This window comes from Canis lupus, chromosome 11, assembly GCF_011100685.1.
Source record: "Canis lupus familiaris isolate Mischka breed German Shepherd chromosome 11, alternate assembly UU_Cfam_GSD_1.0, whole genome shotgun sequence".
NCBI classification, from domain to species: Eukaryota; Metazoa; Chordata; class Mammalia; order Carnivora; family Canidae; genus Canis; species Canis lupus.
The window spans coordinates 68,069,957-68,088,737 of record NC_049232.1 but is presented as its reverse complement, the minus strand read 5'-3'; the positions used below and the strand labels follow the sequence as shown (position 1 = coordinate 68,088,737).

The window sequence follows — 18,781 nt, the reverse complement described above, 5'->3', positions numbered from 1 at the left end:
ATCGGGCTCCCTGCATGGAGCCTGCTTCTCCCTCTGCCTGTGTCTCTGCCTCTCTCTCTCTCTCTGTGTCTCTCATGAATAAATAAATAAAATCTTAAAAAAAAAAAAAAGGAATAGAATTCAGTGATTCCAGGAGCCTGCTTCTCCCTCTCCCTCTATGTGTGCACATGCACTTGCTCTCTCCCTCTCCTCTCTCTCAATCATGAATAAGTAAAATCTTAAAAAAAAAAAATTAGTGATTCATTACTTACATCTGAACAATGATTATTAAATCAACTTCCCCAGGGGTTTTGAGTACACAGTCACTGAAGAAATACCTCCTGAACTTTCCGTTGGCAGCAGCAAGAACGTAATGTTTTCAACACTGGTCAACACTGGTATCGTTTCCAGTCTATAACAGCCTTGACTTTGACACAGGCATTACAAGTATAGAACTCAGGTCAGTTGGTGTTTTTTTAATCTTTTAACACTGTGAAAAAGGAAGTTAGCTATTTCTGGGTAGCCTTTTGAGCACATAATGAGTGAAGAAAAGCTTCATCGTGAAAGATGCAGCAGGCTGCTAGCTGTTTCCTGAAGTTGGCACTTCCCGGCACAGGCTGCCCAGCGAAGCCTCCCTTCCCAGCCAGGCAGGGGCGTGAGCATAAATTCTGGCCAGTGGATTGTGAGTGGAAGTGATGTGTGTAACTTCTACTCTATTAGTTCCAAAGGAATGTGTTCATCTGGGATTACCCCTCTGGGTCCCTTGCCAGTAGCTGGAATGCAGACCGCCAGGACCAGCTTCAGCTCTTTTTTTTTTTTTTTTTTAAGATTTTGTTTATTTATTCATGAGACACAGAGAGAGAGGCAGAGACACAGGCAGAGGGAGAAGCAGGCTCCCTATGAGGAGCCCTATGTGGGACTCGATCCTGGGACCCAGGGATCATGACCTGAACTGAAGCCAGACACTCAACCACTGAGCCACCCAGGGGTCCCAGCTTCAGTTATTCAGATGAGGACGTGGTGATGGGACAGCAAGAGAAGATGGAACAACCCTGAAATCCCGACCGGCTAGACTGTGACCTGAAAGAGGAATGAACGTCATTCTTCATAAGCCACTCTCTATATTTGTACGGTTGAATTCAAGGATAGCAATCGGGAACAATTTCAGATGCCTTAAGTTTAGAGCTTGCTGATTTTCCATAAGCTGAACACACTCTAGTAACCAGAACCGAGATGAAGAAGTGCAGACCTCCTAGAACCCAGATGGTCTCCCCCATCTTCCCCTCCAGGCCTCGCTGCTAAGGAATCTAGAACAGCTTAAGTTGGTTTTGCCTGCTTTTCTGCTTTATATACATGGACTCCTACTGTATTGTGGCAGATGGGAAACACAGCCCCAAATTCCTCTCCGCCCTATACACGTGGCCCTTCGTGAGGTGGTTTCTCATCACTGGGTCAGGTCGATTTCCCCACCCCTTGCATCTGCACTTTTGACTTAATTTGACCAATATAAATGCAGAGGAACAGGGGTGTCTGGGCAGCTCAGTTGGTTAAACATCCAACTCTTGATTTCCACTCAGGTTTTGGTTGATCTCAGGGCCGTGAGATGGAGCCCCATGTCGGGCTCCATGCTCAGCTCGGAGTCTGCTTGAGATTCTCTTTTTTCCTCCCTCTGCCCTTCCCCTGCTCCCTCTCTCTCTCTCTCTCTCTCTCAAATAAATAAATAAATAAAATCTTAAATGCAGAGGAACAAATGCTGTGAAATTCTAGGTGGGGCCTCAGAAGGCCCGTGGCTTCTCTTTGGCCATCCTGGAGAGCTGCTCCGTGTCAGAGGGGTGACCTGGCCAGGTGGGGAAGAACTGAGAGCCACCAGCTGTGTGAATAAGGTGACCTTGGACCTTCTGAGCCTGCCAAACTGCCGCTGGATGCCATCTCAGATGAAATCAGAAGAGAAACTGCACAGCCGTCCCACACCATCATGAAAAATTGTAAATCCCTGCTTAAAGACACTAATATTTGGGGTAGTCTGCTATGCACCAGTGGATTTAAGTGAAACAAGTCATGGGCTCTTTTTTTAAGATTTTATTTATTCATTCATGAGAGAGAGAGAGGCAGAGACACAGGCAGAAGGCTCCCTGCAGAGAGCCTGCTGTGGGACTCGATCCCAGGACCCCAGGACCACACCCTGAGCCAAAGGCAGATGCTCAACCACTGAGCCACCCAGGCGTCCCTCTGTGTATTGAGTTTTAAAGATGAATTTATTTCCTACTTTCTATATTTGATTTTTTTTTTTGCAATGAGGATGAATCAGTTTTATTTTTAAAACTTACTTATTTTTGGAAATAGGCACTGCATTCCCATAGTCTATCAAGAGTACAGAAGTTTATAGGATAAAACACCTCCCTCTCAACCATATCTGCCTTCCATCTAGCTCCCTCCAGAGGTAACCAGTGTCACCAGCATCTGGTGTAACCCTGAAGAGACACTTTATACATAAATTCATTTCCTTTATCACTTTTACAATCAAAAAGCAAGACTACTTTCATTTTTGAAGGAAAGGTTGTAGAAGACTATTTTATGATGTCGGAAGACAACAAGTAGAAGAAAGGCCACCAAACAGTTCAAGGATCCCATATATTCCTAATAATCAATGAAAAAAAAATCTACATTTAAAATACAAAGAAGCGTGGTGGTTAAGGGTGTGGACTCCCAACACCAAGCTGCCTGGTTCAAATCCCAGGCTGCCACTTCGCCCAGCAACTTGGAGCAAGTGACTTAATTTCTCTGTGTCTTGTGCCTTCATCTGTAAAATGAGAGTGATACAGTAACAGCACCGCCCCACAGACTGTCACTGGAATGCTACTCGATTCGGGCAGAGGCCTCAGAAGAGCACTTCGCATTGTCCCCGGTGTCAGGATGGTTACATGCATCTGAGTTTCCTCGTTTTTCTACGTTGGACACGTATTACAAAAAGAGTTGATAAACTCCTGCAAAAGAAGGGAAACAGCGCAGACAGATTACAGCACGGATGAGGGGGCCATGAGGGGACTGAGAGACGGTGAAGCCCAAGGACAAGCAGAAATGATGCCTGCAGGGGCGCCTGGGTGGCTCAGTCGGTGAAGCATCCACCTTCAGCTCAGGTCATGATCCTGGGGTCCTGGGATCGAGCCCCATGTGGGGCTCCCAGCTCAGCAGAGAGTTTGCTTCTCCTCCCTCTGCTGCTCCCCCTGCTTGTGCTCTCTCTCTCTCTCTCTGTCAAATAAATAATTGAAATCTTTTAAAAAAAAAAAAACAAAAAGAAGAGGAAGAAAAACGATTCCTGCAACCCCAGAGAGGAAGGAGGTCTCTGGTTTCCTGATTGTTTTTTAAGATCTTAATTTTTTAAAATAAATTTCTGTTTTTAATTTTTTTTGAAGAGTTTATTTATTTATTCATGAGAGACACAGAGAGAGGCAGAGATATAGGCAGAGGGAGAAGTAGGCTCCATGGAGGGAGCCCTATGTGGGACTCGATACTGTGACTCCAGGATCACACCCTGGGCCAAAGGCAGATGCTCAACCACTGAGCCCCCCAGGTGTCCCTTAAGATCTTATTTTTAAGTAATCCCTAGACTTAACACGGGGCTTGAACTTACAACCCCCAGATCAAGAGTCGCAAGCTCCACCAACTGAGCCAGCCAGGTGCCCCTGGTTTCCTGGTCTGGACATGCTCAAGTCCATGACGGCCCCTCTGCCAGTGTTGTCAGCCAAGCACCATCCTAAGAGCAGCGATAGACCTTGGCCCAGGAGCTTTCTCTGCTGGCATTTGGAGAAGGCCTTTGAGACTTTCCTAGAAACTACTTGGACATTCCTTGTACCAACAGCCCCCAGCCAGCCCTTCGCCCCTGTCTTCCTGGCAGGGCTTACCTGGGTAAGGCTTCAGAATAGATGTGAGGACTCAGCTCGCTGTGCTGGAACCGACTCACACCACGGACTTTCTGAGGACCAGTTACCACCACCCCCCCGACATGGCTGAGTGTCTGGGGGATGGAAAAGATGAGATGTGTCATTCACAGCCCAGCTGGAGAAGGAACGGTCCAGTCTCAGTTCCGTGTTTGTACACATAGCAGGTGGCAGGTGTGGGAGGGGCGTTATTCCTCATCCTTTCTTTTTTTTAGAGATTTTATTTATTCATGACAGACACACAGAGAGAGAGGGAGAGGCAGGCTCCATGCAGGGAGCCCAACATGGGACTCGATCCCGGGTCTCCAGGATCACGCCCTGGGCTGAAGGCAGGCGCTAAACCGCTGAGCCACCCGGGCTGCCTGGAGCACGTGACTCTTGATCTCAGGGTTGTGAGTTTGAGCATGGGGCATGGAGCTTAAAAAATAATAAAAGATTAAAAAGATAAAAATCCCTGCACTCTGAAGACAGAAGTTTTTTTCATTAAATTTGCCACTAAAATTGACCTGGTCTTAGCAGGTTTACTCTTTCTGGTATGATAAATTGCAGAATATTAAAGCATTTGATCCCAGGTTGCTACCTCAGATCCCACTGGGAGAGTCCTTAATATATTAGTAAATGCATCATATCATGGTCCTAAAATATGAAAAAGTCTGAGTTCTGAAACACATCTGGCAACAGGGGATTTGTATAAGGGATTGTGACCTTGTAAAACTAATACAGACACTCCCTAAGGCAGGGGCAGAGGAATGCCTGTTCCCGGGGGGCAGCTCACCCGGCCCTGGCCAGGACATCTTCCTCCTGGAGGCCTGTCCTTGGGAAGTCTTCGTGAAGTCAAATGTAACGAATCATGAACGTAATCAGGATGAGGCCGAGGAGCATGTAGTGGGGCTATTTCTCCTAGATCCAGACTCTTCATACTTTAACATGTTCCTGAACCTCCTAAGGATCATATGAAAAGGCAAATGATGACATCCTAGGTGTGGAGTCAGCATTCCCGAACAATCTCCAGGTGATGCCTTTGCCTTAGGACTGTCCTTAACTCCAGAGGCTCTCAGTAATGACAATGTGGTGCCCGCAGGGAGAGGTGCCCCCTGCCCTTGCTAAACACTGATCATCGCTGGGCTAAAACCTGCCTTTTTATCCATCCTCCACTGCCCCTCGACTGCCTTCTGTTGCCTCTTCCTGCCCAGATGGGTTCATACCACCCTGTGCCTCCACTCCAGACCTTGGCTGGGCTCCACCAAGTCTCATGACTCCTTACTCACCCAGCTCCAAGGTCCTGCTTAGATGAGGTGCTTTTCCGGTTGGCTGACCTCCCCCCCTCGCCGCCCCCCCAAGCAAGAACTAAATTAGTTCAACTCAAATTCCTGAGATGCCTCACTATCTCTCCTGGGTATCTTCCCAAAAAAATTTTCCACTGTTTGCAAAGTACTCCCAAGCCTTGACCACCCAGAGACACTGTGATAATGCATTTGCTCACTAGATAATTAGTGACCCGGAAAAGGGCCGTGGCTTATTTCATTTTTACTTCAATGCTTGCAATACCCTGACTATTCCCCGCTTTCCTTTTTGAGTCCTGGATTTCCTGGCTGCAGAAAACTCCAACCGACTCTGATTGTGACCCCAACTCCAGCACCTGCATATCTTTCCCCACCACCGAGCAATTCTCTCCAACACCAGCTGGATGTCCTACAGTTCAACTCAATTCTGACACTACCCAGCTGGAGATGATAGCACCAGATCCCACAGGTTAAGGGCTCAGTCCCATAAGACATTCCCTCACCCACCCACCACACACACTTGAGCCACCAGTTTCAAGTCCAGGTTGTCACTTGTACCTCTGATCAACTGATAGATGGGAGAGGTTCCCATGCCCCACTCCTTGGGTTTGATTAATTTGCCAACGCAGCTGGGGCGCCTGGGTGGCTCAGTGGGTTAAGCATCTGCCTTAGGCTTAGCTCATGATCCCATGGTCCCAGGATGGAGGATAGAGCCCCCTGCTCAGCAGGGATCCTGTTTCTCCCTCTCCCTCTGCCTGCTGTTTCCCCTGCTCATGTTTTCTCTCTCAAATAAATAAAAACCTTATTTATTAATTTTTTTTTTTTGCTAATATGGCTCACAGAACTCAGAAACCATTCACTTACCCTTCCCAGCTTATTATAAAGGATATAATGAAGGCTACAGACGAACAGCCGATGGGAGAGATGCGAAGGGCAGGCAGGGCATGTGGGCCGGGGCGTGCGGCTTCTCGGCCCTGTCCAAGCCTGCCATCCTCCCAGCACCGCCGCACTTCATCAGTCCAGAAGCTCTCTGAACCCCATCCTTTTCAGTTTTTTTTTTTTTTTTTTCCTTTTCAGTTTTTATGGAGGCCTCACTACAGCACAATTGATTAGATTATGGCCATTGGTGATTGAATTCAATCTCTAGCCCCTCTTTCCTCCCGGGGGAGGCATTCTTCGGGCTGGATTGAAAGTTCCAACCCTGTCATCAAAGGCTGGTTGGCCTGGCAACGAGCCCCCCTCCTTAAGGTCCCTTGGGGGCTTTCCAAAAGTTGCCACATTCACATAACAAAAGACACCTTGGTTGTTCTTGTCCCCTAGGAAACCCCAAAGGTTTTAGGAGCTCGGTGCCTGGAATAGAATGAAGACCAAATAGATATTTCTTGTTATAAATCTCATCATCACATATATCTTTTGGGTCCTTCTGGGGAACTATATTATTAGGTCAAGGTGTATGAACTTCTACATGGTGTGCATGAGTGCTGCCAAACTAGAAAGCGTAGCTTCCAAACTCTCAAATACAAACCAGATCCTTTGTGCTGAATCACTGTCTTGAAGGTCCACTAACCTTAGTTAACCAGCAGCGACACTGAAAAGCAGAGAATCCCAGAGCTGACAGGGACTCTCCGGCCGTCCCTCTGTCTCTAGCTCAGAAAGAGGAGAGTTGCTTCAAGAGATCTCCCTCAGGGACGCAAGTCCACAGCATCGTTTTCACACAATTCTAGAATGATCTAAATCCTGCAATCATTTTGACATTTATTCTTCCGACTAATATTTTTTTTTTAAGATTTTATGTGTTTATTCATGAGAGACAGAGAGAGAGAGAGAGAGAGAGAGAAGCAGAGGGAGAAGCAGGCTCCACGCAGGGAGCCCAACGTGGGACTCGATCCCGGGTCTCCAGGATCAGGCCCTGGACCAAAGGTGGCGCTAAACCGCTGAGCCACCCAGGCTGCCCCCCCCCCCCCCCGACTAATATTTCTATATTGAAAATGAAAGGATAAGATCAATAGGGGAACGGTTAAGTACTATATGGCTCATTCAATGAAATAGGATACAACCATTCCAAAACTGAAAAAACTCTGTGTACTAGCACAGAATGGTTTCTCAGGTACCCTGTTCAGTGAAAAAAGCAAGGTGCACAACACTGTATACCACGTGTACATTTGTGTAAAGAGGAGGAAAAGAAACACACATTTTGCCATAGGAGTTCTGTTTGTGTAGCCATATAACCTTTTTGAAAAAATACATAAGAAGCTGACAGTACAATACCTTAATTTTCAGGGAAATGAGGTGGCTGGGAGAACATTTTCATTGCAAAATCAAACCATTCACTGAATGTATTATCTATGCTTCTTTCTTTCTTTCTTTCTTTCTTTCTTTCTTTCTTTCTTTCTTTCTTTCTTTCTTTCTTTCTTTCTTTCAGATTTTATTTACTCATGAGAGACAGAGAGAGAGAGGCAGAGACACAGGCAGAGGGAGAAGCAGGCTCCATGCAGGGAGCCTGACGTGGGACTTGATCCCTGGACCCCGGGGTCACACCCTGAGCCCAAGGCAGATGCTCAACCGCTGAGCCACCCAGGTGTCCCAAAAGTAAAATCTTTTAAAAAAATAAAATAATTTTAAAACCAGAAAATGACGGGACTAGGGCAATTGATCATACCTCCAAATCCATTTATTTAACTTGTTTATTCTCCAAACCCCATTTAAAAGGTCAGTGAAGGAATAAAAGAAGAGGGTCCTGAGTACAGAGAATGTGAGAGGGAACCGGAGATGGGCTGCGTGGACACATTTTGGGGAGAGGGTCCAGGCAGTGGCCCAATTTCAGAGTCAGACTTGCACTCGCAGCTATTAAGTGGTTCTCATGAGAACCTGGGCAAATAAATCCCTTACTTGCTTTGAGCTTCGGATTCCTTATCCACGGGAGAGCAGGGAAAAGACCCTGACTTTCAGGATTTCATATTGTGGTAGGCACGGTGCTTCCTGGGATTGCTGGGAGCACTCACTCTTACAGATCAGAAGCACACAGAAAACTGCCACCATTACTTTTAATAATAGTGCTGAGTCCTCCCCCGCCCCCATCAGACTGACAGATATTAAAATAAGTGTCTTTATTTATTTAGAGAAGACACGTGTGCCAGTGGGAGAGGGGCAGAGGTAGAGAGAATCCTATAAGCAGGCTCCACACAGCGTGCCCTCCAATGCACTCCTGCTGATGCAGGCTCCATCCTACAACCCTGAGATCACCACCTGAGCCAAAATCAAGAGTTGGAGGGGACTCAGTGGTTGAGGGTCTGCCTTCAGCTCAGGGCATGATCATGGGATCATGCCCTGAGCTGGGACATGGGGATCGAGTCCCGCATCGGGCTCTGTAGGGAGCCTGCTTCTCCCTCTGCCTGTGTCTCTGCCTCTCTCTCTTTCTGTGTCTCTCATGAATAGATAAATAAAACCTTTAAAAAAAAATCAAGAGTTGGATACCCAACTGACTGAGCCACCCAGGCGCCCCTAAAATAAATGTCTTTAAAAATCAGGGTCTTATTTAAATTCGAGTTTCTCTCATTGTAAACGAGGTTGAGCAATTACGTGAATATTTGGTAACTTGCCTGATCATATGATGATAACAGTTTTATTAACATTGGCTGCATGCTACCATGTACCAGGCACTGTGCCGTGATCCCTACAAGTGCTATTTCATTTAATCTGTAGATCAAGATAAAATCATGATGCCAGTTTTCAAGGGAGGGAACCAAAGCTTAGAGAAGTCAATTTGCTCATCTCCATTACTAGGGAGTAGAGTCTGGATTCTGAGCAAGGACTTGACTCTGACCCCAATGACCCACTTGACTGACCCAGGCTCTTCATGCTTGTGCTTAAAGAACTCTCCCCTGATTGTTTTTCTGTTGGATGATTTGCCTTTTTCGGAATATTTTGCAAGAGCTCTCTATATTTTGGTGGTGGGGGCTCACGGTAGGGAGGGGCTGTCTGGGCTGAGGGCAGGAAGTGGCTTCAGAGATGCCCTGCCTTCCATCAGAGTAAGGCTGGCTGTGAGCCTAGGCGGTGCAGTCAGACATGGCAAGAAACCAACCCAATACAGAACCGAGGTCTGCAAGGATGAGGGACTTTGACCCCCTTAGAGAAAAAGCAAGAGTGACTCACAGGAGGAAGAGAAAAACCAAAGTTCCCGGGCTGTCCCCCATGAGCATAGACAGTCCAAAGTCATCAGAAGGAAGAGGGAAACAGAGCTGGCCGGGAGCTGCCACAACACCCATGCAAATGAGACCCGCCCACAGCTGCCTGGAAACCAGGCCCAAAAGAAGTGAGAGCGCAGAGCACATGCTGCAGGGCCACCTTGGGGACTGGACGAGGAGACTCTGAGAAGCAGGTGAGGAGCCACAGGGGGTCATGGAGGGACGGGTGGGACTCACTGGAGTCCTGAGAGGCACTGCTGTCGGCCAACATGAATACTGGCCTGGGAGGCAGGGCTCCTGGGAGCAGCTTTCCAGCCCAGTCGTTCTCTAGCTGTGAAGCCCTAAGCAAAGCCACTTCACATTCTGAACCGTGGTGTCCCCATCTATAAAATGGGTGTGCATCTATCATGCTGTGTACCAAGCACCTGCTGTGCTTTGCTGGGCTCCTTACAGATATTAACACTTCCTCACAGCAAGCCTTTAAGGTGGGATTATTTGCCTATTTTTCTTTTTTTTTTTTTTTAAGATTTATTTATTTATTTATTCATGATAGACAGAGAGAGAGAGGCAGAGACACAGGAGGAGGGAGAAGCAGGCTCCATGCCGGGAGCCCGATGCGGGACTCGATCCCAGGACTCCAGGATCGTGCCCTGGGCCAAAGGCAGGCGCTAAACCGCTGAGCCACCCAGGGATCCCTATTTGCCTATTTTTCAAAGAAAAATGAAGCTCAGAGAGCATAAACCATTTCTCTAAGACCACAGAGCAGATAAAAGTCTGGTTCCAAAGCCCACTTCCCACTCCCTATCCTGCTTCCTTTACAGGGTGGTTTCAAAGAATCAAATGGCTTTGGGGCACCTGACTGGCTCAGTTGGTAAAGCATGTGACTCTTGATCTCGGGGTTGTGCGTTCAAGCCCCACACTGGGCGTGCAGATTACTTAAAAAATAACAACAACATAAATTAAATACATAAATAATTGGGGAAAAACCCCTTCCAAACCAAATGGCCTTATGCAGATGGAAAAATAATTGTAAAAGGCAATCATAAAATGTAGATGTGAGTTGCCTCACTTAGATCCTACCCAGGACCAGGGCCCTTTTTTGTAAACTGTGAGGTCCTGTAAAAATGCTAGCTCTTGGGGCACCTGGGAGGCTCAGTCAGTTGAGCCACGGACTCGTGGTTTCAGCTCAGGTCACGATCTTAGGGTCATGTGATCGAGCCCTGCGATGGACTCCATGCTCAGCGGGGAGTCTGCTTGGGACTCTCTCTTTCTCTCCCTCTGCCCCTCCTCCCTGCTCTCTCTCTTTCTTTCTCTAATAAATAAATCTTTTAAAAAAATGCTAGTTCCTCATCTCTCTCCTCTTGAGGGTAAAAACTTTGAGGGGATGCTACAAACAATATTTGGGTGACTTGCTCACAGACCCAAGTGATCCCTTTGGGGTGGTGTCTAGGACGTACTGTTGCTGAGATGGCTTCGGGGGTGACTGGTGGGAGGATACATGGCCAGAGTCCCTCCGGCGGACGCTGGACTCTGACTTGCTGCTCCTGAAACAGCAGTGGACGTCTGAGGGGACCCTGGCAGGTAAGGGCCCAGGTGCTGAGGCAAAACAGTGATTATTCCTCCTCTTGAATGGCCTTTTCCAGCCTTGGCCATGGAACTTCAGAAAATGTAGGTCTGCTTTTGGGGAAAGGGAGATGTTTAAGGGTAGTAATACGAGTTTACTGTAATATTGTAAAGTTAGAATTTTCAGATAAGAGAATTTAAACCAACCAACCAAAGCCCACCTGTTCTCTATGCCCAGAGATAACCACTGTGGACATTTTGATGTTTGTTTTTCCAGGCATGTTTCCATTGCACACATATACTGGATAATTGAATAATATTATGCTACGGTTTTATTACTGGTTCTTTTTGCTTAATGACATATCACAAACATATTTCCACATTAATAGATATTTTATCACATCATTTATTAAAAAGATTTATTTACTGGGGAGAGAGGGAAAGGGAGGGCCGATGGGAGAAGGAGAGAGACTCTCCAGCAGATTCCACACTGAGCATGGAGCCCTACGTGGGGCTCGATCTCACAACCCTGAGATCATGACCTGAGCCAAAACCAAGAGTTGGGTGCTCAGCTAACCGTGCCACCCGGACACCCCTTATCACATCATTTTAAAGGCTGCAGAATGTCTCTTTATGTATCTGGAGCAGAATATCTTTAGTTCATGTCTCACTCTTGAATGAGTATGTACTTTTCCAGACTTGTCCATTAGAGACGTGCTTCTACGAGCGTCCCTACAATCAAGCCTTTGCACAGGTCCTTGGTTATTACCATGGGACAGATTTCCAGTGGGGAAACTGCTGGATCAAGGTTATTACCTTTCAAGGCTTTTAGTGAAGTACTAAAAGGTCTGCTTCAGACACTCTCTGGAATTCGGAGCTCCTCAGAACTGAACGCAGAAACCTCTTTCATGACTTCAAAGCCAACCTTGATCCTTCCTCTCTCTCAAATCCATTTGCAGGGATACCGGCAACCACTTCATATATGATCTTTGCCGGGTGCCAGGCTCCACGAGCTTTACCCTCAGACAGACTACTTTTCCTTTTCAGAAGACCTTGAGGCACAGGTTAAGCAACTTAACTGGGATCCTGCCCCCAATAGAAGCAGCACATCTGGGGGCATGAGCCTCAACATGGCTTTTTGGGAAGTGCGTTTGACTTAATCTCCAGAGATGGTTTTTATTCCATCCCTTTGATCTGCTCTGCCATAGCCTGGTCTAAGTCAAGCACCACCAGCCCAGCCTGAATGATCAAGTCCCTAATGGTCTTTTGTTTCCACTCTGTTCTTTTTAGTCTGTTCTCTGCTCTGAAGCTGGAATGGTGTTTTGATTTTATTATTATTAAATATTTTATTTTTAAGTAATCTCTACACCCAACAGGGGGCCCAAACCCACAACCCAGAGATCAAGAGCCATGCACTCTACCGACTGATCCAGCCAGGCACCCCTGGAAAGGTGTTTTTTTTGTTTTTAAAGAATTTATTTATTTATTCATGAGAGACACACAGAGAGAGGCAGAGACACAGGCAGAGGGAGAAGCACGCTCTCCATGGGGAGCCCGATGTGGGACAAGATCCCAGGACCCTTGGATCATGCCCTGAGCCAAAGGCAGATGCTCAACCGCTGAGCTACCCAGGTACCCCTAGAATGGTGTTTTTAAAATGGAAAGAAAAAAAAAAATGGAAAGAAGAAGGCACCTGGGTGGCTCAATCGGTTGAGCATCTGTCTTTGGCTCAGGTCATGATCCCAGGGTCCTGGGACCGAGTCCCATGTCGGGCTCCAGGCTCAGCGTGGACTCTGCTTCTCCCTTTGCCCCTCCCCCTGTGGTGCTTGCACTCTCTCTCTCTGAAATAAACAAAAAAATTGTTTAAAAAAATTAAAAACACAATGGAAAGAGGATGAGGCCCTGTCCCCCACCCCATACTCACCCCTTGAATTAAATCCAGCTGTGATCCCGGCTCCCAGGGCTGGCCTCTCCCAGGCTGGCTCTTCCCTGAGCCACTTTCCTGCTCCTGCTCCTCCCACTACACCTCAGGCTTCTTTCACTTCCTGCATCTGGCAGAGCCTTTTTTTCACCTTGGGGCTTTGGTACATGCTGTTCCCTTGGCCGGGAATGTCCTTCCTCCACGCTGCGTGGCTGGTTCCTTGTCGTCCTACAGACTCAGCTTTCAGACCACCTGTCTGCCGCAACCTTGCCTGCTGGTTTCCTATGGAGCCCGTTCCCTAAGTCCATGTCCCTCTCTGCCCTTTATAGCATGTGCATTAGATTTTTTTTTTTTTTTTTGTGATAGTCACAGAGAGAGAGAGAGAGAATGAGGCAGAGACACAGGCAGAGGGAGAAGCAGGCTCCATGCACCGGGAGCCCGACATGGGATTCGATCCCGGGTCTCCAGGATCGCGCCCTGGGCCAAAGGCAGGCGCCAAACCGCTGCGCCACCCAGGGATCCCTGCATTAGATTATATATTTATCGCCCACTGCTCATTAGAGGTCTTTTCCCCTCATTGTACTCTAAATGTCATGAGGTCAAAGCCATGCCTCTCTGGGTCACCATTATTTACCTGGTGCCTCGCACAGCTCCTGACACGCAGTGGGTACTCGACAACTTACTAATTGTGGGATGGATGCATGGTCCACAGAAGAAGGCCTTCGTAGGTAAGGATCCTCAGCAGACTCCCAGCTCAGGCCAGAGGAGTTCCCTCCTCCTTTTGCCTACCTTCCTTTCCTCTTCCCTACGTGAGCAGTGACAGGAGTCTAGGAGAAAACCAGGAAGCCGTGGCCATGAGAGCATAAGCAGGTTTTGCATCTGGTTTCAACTCAGTCAGTGCCATATGAGGGGCACGAGTAAGCCTTGGTTCCCCCAAGCCCTGGGATTCCTGAGAGAGAGAGAGAGAGAGACAGAGAGAGAGAGACTCATGGTGGGGACTCTCCCGAGGGGATGCAGACACTTCCCATGTAGTTCATGACACACCTGAGCAGGCAATACCACTGCCTGGCTGGGGCACCTTGGCTGAGTCACTTCTTGCCTCCCATCTGCAAAGTGAGTGGTTAGGATGGAGAAGTGGTTTTTAAGCTTTTTTTTTTTTCCCCTCAGCAGCTCAACTCTTCAAGTTAGGTGATCGATAGGAGAAAAGCTAGATATTTCTGGTTGAAATGGGGAAGTGGGCCTGGAGCTCTCCTCCTGCCTGACTCCCCCTTTTAAGGCCCCAAGGGTGGTGAGATGGCCCCCTTTGGACTCTCAGACCTCGGAGGGTCACTGCTAGCCAGGCCGATTGTGTTCTAAGAACGGAGATGGCAGCAAGACTTGTGTGGTTGCAGCTCTTTGGGCATGTCAGATGATCAGGGAAAGGGGAGGCCTGGCTGGCTCAGTTGGAGGACCATGCGATTCTCGATCTCGGGGTCCTGAGTTCAAGCCCCACGGTGGGTGTAGATGTTGCTTAAAAATAAACAAATTTGCTGAGTCTGGGGTGCAGAGGTTTTAGGCTGTGCGGTGGGTGAAGTGCAGGGTAGGCAGCCTCTTTGTGTGAAGAGGAGGCTTTAGCCATTTGAGAAAAGAAATGAGGGCCCAGGAGAGAAGCCCAGAGGTTCCCTTACTCTCTCCGCAGTCTCGAAGGCACCTGCCGCCCCTACCTTCCCAGGCCATAGATCCCAGGGCTTGAAGAGACCGCCCACAATCTCGCAGATGTTTGGCTTCCAGGGTTGGTTGTTCGCCACGCCCTGGGGGAACTCTGGTCCCCACTCCCCAGCCCGAGCCCAGGCAAGCTCTGTGGCCTTTGCTGCAGGCAGGTGCGCTCAGGAGGCTGCAACCCCGGGCCACCTGGCAGCTGCAGGTGCTGCGTGTGTGCTGCCATGGAGACGGGCCCCGGGGTTGGTGGCTGGTGGAGAGGAGGCGGGCTCCCAAAGCTCTGTGGACTCTGGAGAGGGAGAGACGGAGCCTCGGGTCTGTCGGGCAGCCTGACCACCCCCGTCCCCAGGAAGCCCAGGTGGGTGCCCTGCGGTCTCCGGGGACAAAAGGAGGGAGGAGCAGCCAGAGGGGAGGCCACGTATTGGGACGCTCCTGAAGGGCTGATCTGGGGACCCGGGCAAGGGAGCCTCGCCAAGCTCCCAGGTCGAGGGGAAAAGCCTTGCCAGGACCACTCTTTGCCCCCCAAAGACCGGGCAGGTGGGCTCTGGAGGGTTGGCCCTGTAGCCCCATGGGAGGAGGGAAAGACGGCCTGGCATTTGTCCCCAGACGAGGGGCAGACCAGGGAGGTCACAGAGGCCATCTCTGCCCCACAACACAGACCACAGACCGGCTCCCTCCCTCTCCCTGGAGTCCGAGGAGTCCAGGGCAGTGCCACGGAGCGCAAGGAGCATTGTTTCCACTTCCCAAGCGGGGGGCAGCCTCGGTCAGTGGCAGCTCATTAATGGGGGGTGCCTCGGGCCTTTGCCCTGCTGGGGCGTCGCTGCAGGAGCACCACTCAACTCTGCAGCGTGGGAACTGGGTGATGGGGGCCAGGTTGCTCCATGGTTTGAAACGAGGTTTTTCATCTGTGAAATGTGGGTGACCGTATCTTTTAACAACGCGCAGATCCCGTAGCCTAGGACCAGGCACCGGGATGGAGCTCCACGGGTGTCCCTTTGCTCCTTTTCCCTTTCTGCCAGGCCGCCCGTGTCTGACCTGAGGATGGCGGAGCGGCAGGGCCAGGAGCCCGAGTGCCCTGTCTGCTGGAACCCCTTCAACAACACATTTCACACCCCCAAGGTGCTGGACTGTTGTCACTCCTTCTGCGTGGAATGCCTGGCCCACCTCAGCCTGGTGACTCCAGCCCGGCGCCGGCTGCTGTGCCCACTCTGTCGCCAGCCCACCGTGCTGGCCTCTGGGCAGCCCGTCACGGACTTGCCCACGGACACTGCCGTGCTCACCCTGCTTCGCCTGGAGCCCCACCACGTCATCCTGGAAGGCCACCAGCTCTGTCTCAAGGACCAGCCCAAGAGCCGCTACTTCCTGCGCCAGCCCCGGGTCTATACGCTGGACCTAGGCCCTGAGCCCGGGAGCCAAACTGGGCCCCCCCAGGACATGGGCCCTGCCACCAGGTCTCTGCCCGTTCCCATCCCCAGCCACTACTCTCCGAGGGAGTGTTTCCGCAACCCTCAGTTCCGGATCTTTGCTTACCTGATGGCTGTTATCCTCAGTGTTACTCTGTTGCTCATCTTCTCCATCTTTTGGACCAAGCAATTCCTTTGGGGTGTGGGGTGAGCATTGTTTCTGGACAAAGAACCAAGCTTTTTTTTTTTTTTTTAATAATTTTTTAAAATTCTTTTTAAAGAGGCTCCATGCCCAGTGCGGAGCCCAATGCGAGACCTGAACTCATGACCCTGAGATCAAGATCCAAGCTATTGAGTCATACACTTTTAACCCACTGAGCCACCCAGAAGCCCTGGAACCAAGCCTCTCTTGACTGCAGCTGGAGATGGGGACTGCAGGGCCTCACTGGGGGTGGTCTTCCTTTGTAGTATTGTTCATTTCTACAGTTAGTCCACGTGGTTGCTCTGGGAACAGAGATCCCTACTAGGAGAACCTCTGAAAGTTAAAAGGCTGGGAAAAGACCTGAAGAGAACTTGGTGTGAGCCACGGGGCCAAAGAAGGGCAGAGAAGCAGATCTGTGATCATAGGGCTATGGAGCAATTTGTGCCAAAGGGCTGGACCATGTATCCAGGGGCCTGACGAGCCCAGAGGGAAAGTTGCATTTCTCAACACAGTTGCTTTGAACTCAGTTCACATTTGAGTTGCTTTTTTTGTTACGTGTTGCTAAAATCTTGGAAAATGAGCCTCAATTCTGTGAGCAAATGTGTATGCCTTGTCTTTCAGTTTTCTCTTTGGAAGTCTGGTCACCAGTCCTAGGGAAAAAAAATGGGTGCACATTCACGAATTCCTGCACTTACTCATTTGACTATCACTTATTTGGCTGACGTTGTCAGAACTAGAGGAAGGTAAGGGTGGGATTACCCATGGGTGACAGAGTCTTTACCAGCAAGGACGGCATGTTCACTCAGCTGCTTCTTGTACAAGACAACCTCTTGTCAGTATGTGGTTTGTGGAGTGTTAAGAGGATAAAAGTTTAAAGGTGAAAAGAAACCAGGGTCAGTGGATCGAAAAAAATCTAGGATTTGGAGAAAAGGTGTTTATTCCTCCTGGCAGGTGCAGAGGCCCCGATTAAGCCTGGATGTTGGGTAGAGTTGACTTCCCTCCTCCAGACAATAGAATTTTGACCTCAAGAGGGAAACTAGAAGCCTTAGCTTCCATCCCAGGCCATGCAGACAGGAGACCCTGGTCTTCATTTTTCTGTGACAGAACCAAGGCAAACCAGATGCTTCGGCTGACTACAAGTCGCTCTCTGCAGGATCTAAAACCCTTTCTGCTTCCAGTTTTTTTTTTTTTTTAATTTATTCATGAGACAGAGAGAGAGAGAGAGAGAGAGAGAGGCAGAAACACAGGCAGAGGGAGAAGCAGGCTCCAGCAGGAAGCCCGATGTGGGACTCGATCCCGGGTCTCCAGGATCACACCCTGGGCTGAAGGCGGCGCTAAACCACTGAGCCACCCGGGCTGCCCCGCCTCGCTTCCCGTTTTAATATTGCCCGGTGGGCCCAGGGCTCTGGAACAGTCTCGAAGTGGTTAAAACATTATCACCATTATGAGATGTTGATTTGTAGAAGTAACTTTCAGAGATCAGAAACTGAGTCAGTTTTATTTGCTCTAAATAAAATTTTCTGCTTAATGGAACTGGCTTCTATAAATTCTTAAGGGATCTTGATGTACAGGATATTCCAAAATAGCCAAGACCTGTATTTCATAGTAAGACTACATGGTGTTAAGCACCAACATGAAGAAAATTCTCCATTACAAAAGTGGGAAGCCACCTACGTGTCCCACCAGGGGACCAACACCTCTCTCTCCAGTTGCGCCATCAAAGGTAATTACACTAATGCTGGGACTCAATCTCTCCCCGCTGACTTCATTTCTTTACACGTCCTTGGCTCCTTAACATTGTGGCAAGTGAATCAGGCAATGATCTCCCCGTGTGCTCTGAGCCACGAGGAAAGGGAGAGGAGCTGGGTGAAGCCTGGGAGGGACCACCTGCCTCTGCACTAGCGCTTACGGCTCAGAGTAAGGAAGCTTCATCCCTATCCACAGATGAAACTGAGGTTCCACAGGTTTAGCTGTCTTGTTCCAGCTCAGCAGCCAGGAAATGGCGTTTAGTAAAATTCTAATTGGGAGTAGCTCTTTGAGTGGCTAATACACCCACCAAACAAGGAAAATATTGAGGTTTGAGTTTTGGGGGGCAGAGAAGGATATATTAAACAGTCATCTTATAATTTCACACTCAGCTATTCTAACCTTGGGGCATACAGAAGTGACTGGAAGCATCTTTGATATTCCAATGAAAGGGGTGGGTTCTATTTCTGGCTTCCACTACTCCCTATGTTAGGGATGCTAAGACACGCTGCAATACTTAAAGACAGTTCCACACAACAGAACATGGATCCAAGGTGCAAATAGTTCCTGCTGAGTAACCCTACGGTGCCTTTTAGTTCAGGAGACAGAGGCAGTGACATCCTGTGACTCTGTGGCATGAAGTTAACTAAGACTCATCACAAGGAAGGTATCCCAGATAGAGGGCTAAAAATCAGCTCAGGCTTTGTAGGGCAAATAGGCCATGCTGGGACAGACTGCTCGTTTTGTCCAGCCAGTGCTGCCAACACACTCAGTAAAGCCCTGTGCAATCTCTTCCTAAGCTCACAGGCAGAAGACAAGGCTCTACCACTGACAGGGTAGCCCTGAGCAAGTTAGTTCTCTGAG

General features: G+C 49.0%; 1 protein-coding gene across 7 annotated transcripts; it reads left to right on the top strand.

Moving 5' to 3' along the window:
* Window positions 1-9,205: 9,205 nt before the first annotated feature.
* Window positions 9,206-17,704, top strand: RNF183 (ring finger protein 183). 7 transcript variants are annotated; one of them, XM_038553148.1, is made up of 4 exons: window positions 9,206-9,578; window positions 13,519-13,596; window positions 14,724-14,924; window positions 15,586-17,704. In XM_038553148.1, the coding sequence occupies exons 2-4, from the start codon at window positions 13,562-13,564 to the stop codon at window positions 16,178-16,180; spliced, it is 831 nt and encodes a 276-aa protein (XP_038409076.1). In that variant the 5' UTR covers window positions 9,206-9,578; window positions 13,519-13,561; the 3' UTR covers window positions 16,181-17,704. The 7 variants fall into 7 exon arrangements, with proteins under 7 accessions (XP_038409076.1, XP_038409077.1, XP_038409078.1 ...); XM_038553149.1 differs by lacking the exon at window positions 13,519-13,596; XM_038553150.1 differs by lacking the exon at window positions 14,724-14,924.
* The last annotated feature ends 1,077 nt before the right edge of the window (window positions 17,705-18,781 follow it).

What these genes read in the sequence shown, in the direction of transcription:
- RNF183 (XM_038553148.1), top strand. Translation starts at nt 13,562, where the DNA reads ATGGATGCATGGTCCACAGAAGAAGGCCTTCGTAG. An exon ending in ACAGAAGAAGGCCTTCGTAG is followed by an intron (nt 13,597 to 14,723) that starts GTAAGGATCCTC and finishes CCTTTGCTGCAG; the next exon opens with GCAGGTGCGCTCAGGAGGCT. An exon ending in CCCGTCCCCAGGAAGCCCAG is followed by an intron (nt 14,925 to 15,585) that starts GTGGGTGCCCTG and finishes CCTTTCTGCCAG; the next exon opens with GCCGCCCGTGTCTGACCTGA.